Here is a 5226-nt window from a genome sequence, read left to right as displayed (position 1 = left end):
CTGATGCACTCGTATATGACATACAATCTCTGTTTAATTATAACATAATTTAATTATATTTTGTAGGATAAATAACAACAAGTTCTCTTAAAAACTTGATATAATTATGAATAATCTCTCGTTGTTTGAAAATTTACTAATATCCCTTAATATTTGAGAGAATTATGTAATTTTTAAATGGATACTTGGGATTGTCAACGTTGCTTTTGCTATATTTATTTGAATTTTAAAAAAATATAAAAAAAATCATACTAGGGAGATGAAAAATTTTAAAAGAAAAATTGTTCACTTAGTTCACAAAAATTTTAATTTTTTATGAAACCAACAAAAATTATAATTCATAATTTATAAAAATATTTTGTTTAGTTTACCAGAAAAAATAGATGAAACCATAACAGAAACTAGCATATTGAGCTAGTTGTTGGACAATCCTTAAAAATAGGGGTATTGATAATTTATCAAACAAAAATTATAATTATGTCAAATTTTAGAAAAGCTCATTATAATTTACCTCATTTTTTAAGTTTAAAAAGAGCACTCGTCAATTATTTATGGGATAAGTACACTCCCTGGCCTTGAGATTTAGTGTAATTACATGTAGAGTTTCTGTAGTTTGAGAAATTATATTTAACACCCCCGAACTAATGTGCTCCCATCTAACAAATAAGTTTATTCATTAGTAAATATTAATTGAATTTGCTAATATTAACAAAAGAATTGAATAAAAATTGATATTTACCATCTATTGACTTATTACTGACTTATTGCAAGTCAAATAATTTATTTATGATTAAACTACCTTTATAATGATATATACCTTCTCACATGCATTAATGCGTGATGACGTATGAGGGTAATTTTGTTATAAAAAAAAATTATTTGACTTGTAATAAATCAATAATAAGTTAATTGAGGGCAAATATAGTTTTTTTTTTCCTTTTTTGTATTAACATTAACAAATTCGGTGAATTTTGACTAATAAAAAAACTTATTTGTTAGATAAAAATAAATTTTTGAAGTGCTAAATATAATTTTTCAAACAATAAATATTCTAAATGTTAATTATATCAAATATGAGGGAAAAAAAATGTAATTATCCCATTATTTATTAGTGGGACACAGAAAATGTGTTAAAAAAATCCACACAACTGTGTTTCCATATATTGCAGAAGAATCATTATTGAGTGATTAAGAAGGGCCGAGGGCGGGCCTTTTTGCTTTCTTAAACAAAACACAGATTCCCAGTTGGAATTTCGTTGTTTCTTTAATTACATTACAGATTTACAGTAGTCTGTCTATATATATTAATCCCTTTATCTTCCTCAACTCCCCACCTACTTCCAACCTGCTGCATTTCCTTCTATTATTAAAAGAGTGTTGGATATTTGCAGGAAGCATCGGTTTCATCCATGGCGAGAGTAGTAGCAGAGGATACATCGTTGCCCGTGTCACGCGCCGAAACATGCGCATCGCCAACTCTTGCCCAGCTTCTGAAATGTGTCAGCGACGTGCGGAAGGAAGTCACTGGGGACGAGACTCCAGTGCACCATGTCGTAGATGTTAGCAGCAGCAGCAGCATCGACACCAGGCCGCTTCCTTTCCTTCTTTCTTTCAGCCATCTCACTTACAGCGTGAGAGTTACCAGCAAAGTCGGTTTACCCAGCTTCTTCTGCCGACGGGCTGCTGATCCGGTTTCTGGAGAGACCCTTTCCTCAGGTACGAAAACTATACTCAGCGACATTTCCGGGGAGGCGCGTGATGGTGAAATCATGGCGGTGATGGGTGCCTCTGGCTCGGGAAAATCGACCCTCATTGATGCTCTGGCCAACCGCATGGCGAAAGGAAGCGTAAAGGGCTCCGTCAAACTCAACGGCGAGGAGTTAGAATCTCGATTACTCAAGGTTATATCTGCGTACGTAATGCAAGACGATCTTCTGTTCCCAATGCTTACTGTGGAAGAAACACTAATGTTCGCGGCGGAGTTCAGGTTGCCAAGAACCCTTTCCAAGTCCAAGAAGAAACTCAGAGTGCAAGCCCTGATCGACCAACTCGGGTTGAGAAACGCCACCAAGACTGTTATCGGGGACGAGGGCCACCGCGGTGTCTCCGGTGGAGAGAGGCGGCGGGTGTCGATCGGAATCGATATAATTCACGACCCCATCTTGTTGTTTCTGGACGAACCCACGTCGGGCCTGGATTCAACCAGTGCATACATGGTGGTGAAGGTACTGCAGAGGATTGCACAAAGTGGAAGTATAGTTATCATGTCCATACACCAACCTAGTTATCGAATTATGGGATTATTGGATCGCATGATCTTTCTGTCCCGTGGGAAGACTGTCTACAGTGGCCCTCCATCCAATTTGCCCCTCTTTTTCTCAGACTTTGGGCACCCTATCCCCGACAATGAGAATCGGACTGAGTTCACCCTGGATCTAATCCGTGAACTCGAAGGCTCATCAGGCGGGACTAAAAGCCTGGTGGAATTCAACAAATCTTGGCAGGCATTAGAGAGAGGCAATCAAATCAATTCCCCGGCAGCAAATGGCTCAAATTTGTCCCTGAAAGAAGCCATAAGTGCCAGCATTTCAAGAGGAAAGCTAGTATCGGGGGCTGCGCCCTCCAACAGCTCTACATCAATGATTCCCACATTCACAAACCCGTCATGGTTTGAATTTGCAGTATTGTCCAAAAGATCATTCACCAATTCCCGTCGGATGCCGGAGCTTTTCGGCGTGCGACTGGCCACAGTATTGGTGACTGGATTTATTTTAGCTACCATGTTTTGGAGGCTCGATAACTCGCCCAAAGGGATTCAAGAAAGGCTTGGATTCTTCGCCTTCGCTATGTCAACAACATTCTACACCTGTGCCGATGCGTTGCCAGTTTTCCTTCAAGAAAGGTACATTTTCATGAGGGAAACTGCTTATAATGCCTACAGAAGATCGTCCTATGTTTTGTCACACTCGCTAGTGTCTCTGCCAGCGCTCTTATTCCTGTCGTTGGCGTTTGCTGCCATCACCTTCTGGCCTGTGGGCCTCGATGGCAGCTTCCTCTTCTATTTCTTGATCATTTTGGCTTCTTTCTGGGCCGGGAGCTCCTTCGTGACCTTCCTCTCCGGTGTCGTGCCACACGTGATGCTTGGATACGTAATCGTGGTTGCGATTCTTGCTTACTTTTTGCTCTTCAGTGGCTTCTTTATCAACCGAGATCGTATCCCGCCGTATTGGATTTGGTTCCACTACATATCGCTGGTGAAATACCCTTACGAAGCAGTCCTGCAAAACGAGTTCACGGACCCGACAAAGTGCTTCGTGCGTGGAATTCAGATATTCGACGGGACGCCGTTGGGGGCGGTGCCGGATGCTTTGAAGCTGAAAATTCTAGAGAGCATGAGCAGCAGCTTGGGGATGAAGATAACGAGCGGAACATGCGTGATGACTGGAGCGGATATACTGAAGCAGCAGGTGGTCACTGATCTTAGCAAGTGGAGTTGTTTGTGGGTGACTCTGGCGTGGGGTTTCTTCTTCAGGTTTCTTTTCTACTTGTCACTGTTGATAGGCAGCAAGAACAAGAGATGACCAGGATTTGGCGGGAGACAGATCCTTTTCTTTTTGTCTTTTCCGAATCTACATATGATCATTGTTGATTTTTCAACTGCCATCTAAACGACTTGAACCCATGATCAAAGTCATAAGTCAAGATGCTCTTGTTAGGCCTCTTGTCGCGAAACAGTCCCTTGTGCTCTCTTTCTGTCTCTTTTTTATTTTTGGAATGAAGTGTTTTTTTTTTTTTTTTTGTCTTTTTTAGATTTTCATTTGTAGTGGTTATTCGCGACCCTTATATCAAAGCAAAAATTAAGTGGTTGTTTAATTTGTTTATACATGAAGGATCAAAGTTTTACGCTACAAAAAATTTATTTTATTGTGATGGGATGACAATAGTAAGTGTTGCATGGGTTTTTTCGTCAATTTGCAGCCGTCTTTTTGCTAATCTGCGATGGACATTTTGACAAACTTGTGTTGGATCAAATCAGTTTATGTTGGGAAAATTCCAAATTTGATAGATTTGTCGTCGCAAATACCATTGTAGTCAATGTTATCGGCTCTAGTCGGGAAACCCATCACGGTAAGTTTGCCATCCACAAATTTCGATGGGTTTTAGCCAAAGGAAGACGACTGTTGCGATTTTGGGACAATTTTTCGCACAGTATTAATACTTTTAATTTCAACGAAAAAGTGAATATTTTGTTTGGCCATCGATTAACCCTTGGTAATTTTGTTACTAAAGTAGGATAGATTTGCCAACATCTAGTAAGTCGGTCACAAATTGTAACACAAAGTCGTTGAAAGTAGTTGTAATGACTATTTGTTAATGGCTAGTGTTTTTCATAGCAAAATTATTAGAGTTCGACGGAATATAAAAAATACTGAAGGAAAATAAAATTCAAAATGCCTATCACAAAAACAATGGTAAAACCCATCTCAAAATCAAAAGTTTTGGAGGGAATCCAAAAAAATTTAAACATTTTTTACCGTGCATTTTGATGGGATTTGGGATGGAAATAAGAATTCCTGACACAAATTTTGTCTCAAATCTCATCTTTAAAATTAGAGTTATCTTTCATATATAATATCTCTATATCCGTCAACTGAATTTATAAGATGGTGTTAGTTTGCTTATGATTTTTACGTCTTTCCCACCTTTGAGGCGGATGAGTATTTGGATATCCAGAATTTGAGTTGGTCCACGATACTACTCTTTGTGTCTTTACTTGTCCTAGTCAAAGCTAAACATACGTATTTAAAATAAGATGGACTGACCACAGATGTCTGACAGACAAAAAATTTATAATCGATAACAATCTCAACAAAGCAAAACTACTTCGATGCAATCTAATATATGAGTGCAGGATTGTAGACGATAAAATAAAATTTTTCTAATAGTTGATTGTATTTTTTGATATGTAAATTAATATATTAATAATCATAACAGTTAAAATATTTAAATTATAATTATGAATTAGTTAATAATTATAAATATTAATAAATAAAATTTTAAAACTTGAAAAAGAAAATTAAGAAAAGTGGATGCCATCCACTTCATTGAAGTCAAGATGTAGATGGTATCTGCGATTTATATAATTTTTTTTGTGTAAGAAAGATATTGCATGGTGTCGATGGTATTAAATATGTTACTAATTTTAAAATTATATTTTTTTAAATT

General features: G+C 37.5%; 1 protein-coding gene across 1 annotated transcript; it reads left to right on the top strand.

The window, feature by feature from the left end:
- The first annotated feature begins 1197 nt into the window (after window positions 1-1197).
- Window positions 1198-3799, top strand: LOC105171927 (ABC transporter G family member 1). The gene has a single exon (XM_088885609.1). It carries the CDS (start codon window positions 1410-1412, stop codon window positions 3579-3581), a length of 2172 nt encoding a protein of 723 aa, XP_088741735.1. The 5' UTR covers window positions 1198-1409; the 3' UTR covers window positions 3582-3799.
- Window positions 3800-5226: the final 1427 nt, after the last annotated feature.

The sequence above is a fragment of the Sesamum indicum genome, linkage group LG10 (genome assembly GCF_026168435.1).
Source record: "Sesamum indicum cultivar Baizhima isolate 11 linkage group LG10, ASM2616843v1, whole genome shotgun sequence".
NCBI lineage: Eukaryota > Viridiplantae > Streptophyta > Magnoliopsida > Lamiales > Pedaliaceae > Sesamum > Sesamum indicum.
The sequence above is the reverse complement of the archived record's forward strand: the minus strand, read 5'-3'. Positions and strand labels throughout refer to the sequence as shown.

Coding starts and splice junctions, on each gene's coding strand:
- LOC105171927 (XM_088885609.1), top strand. CDS start 1,410: ATGGCGAGAGTAGTAGCAGAGGATACATCGTTGCCCGTGTCACGCGCC.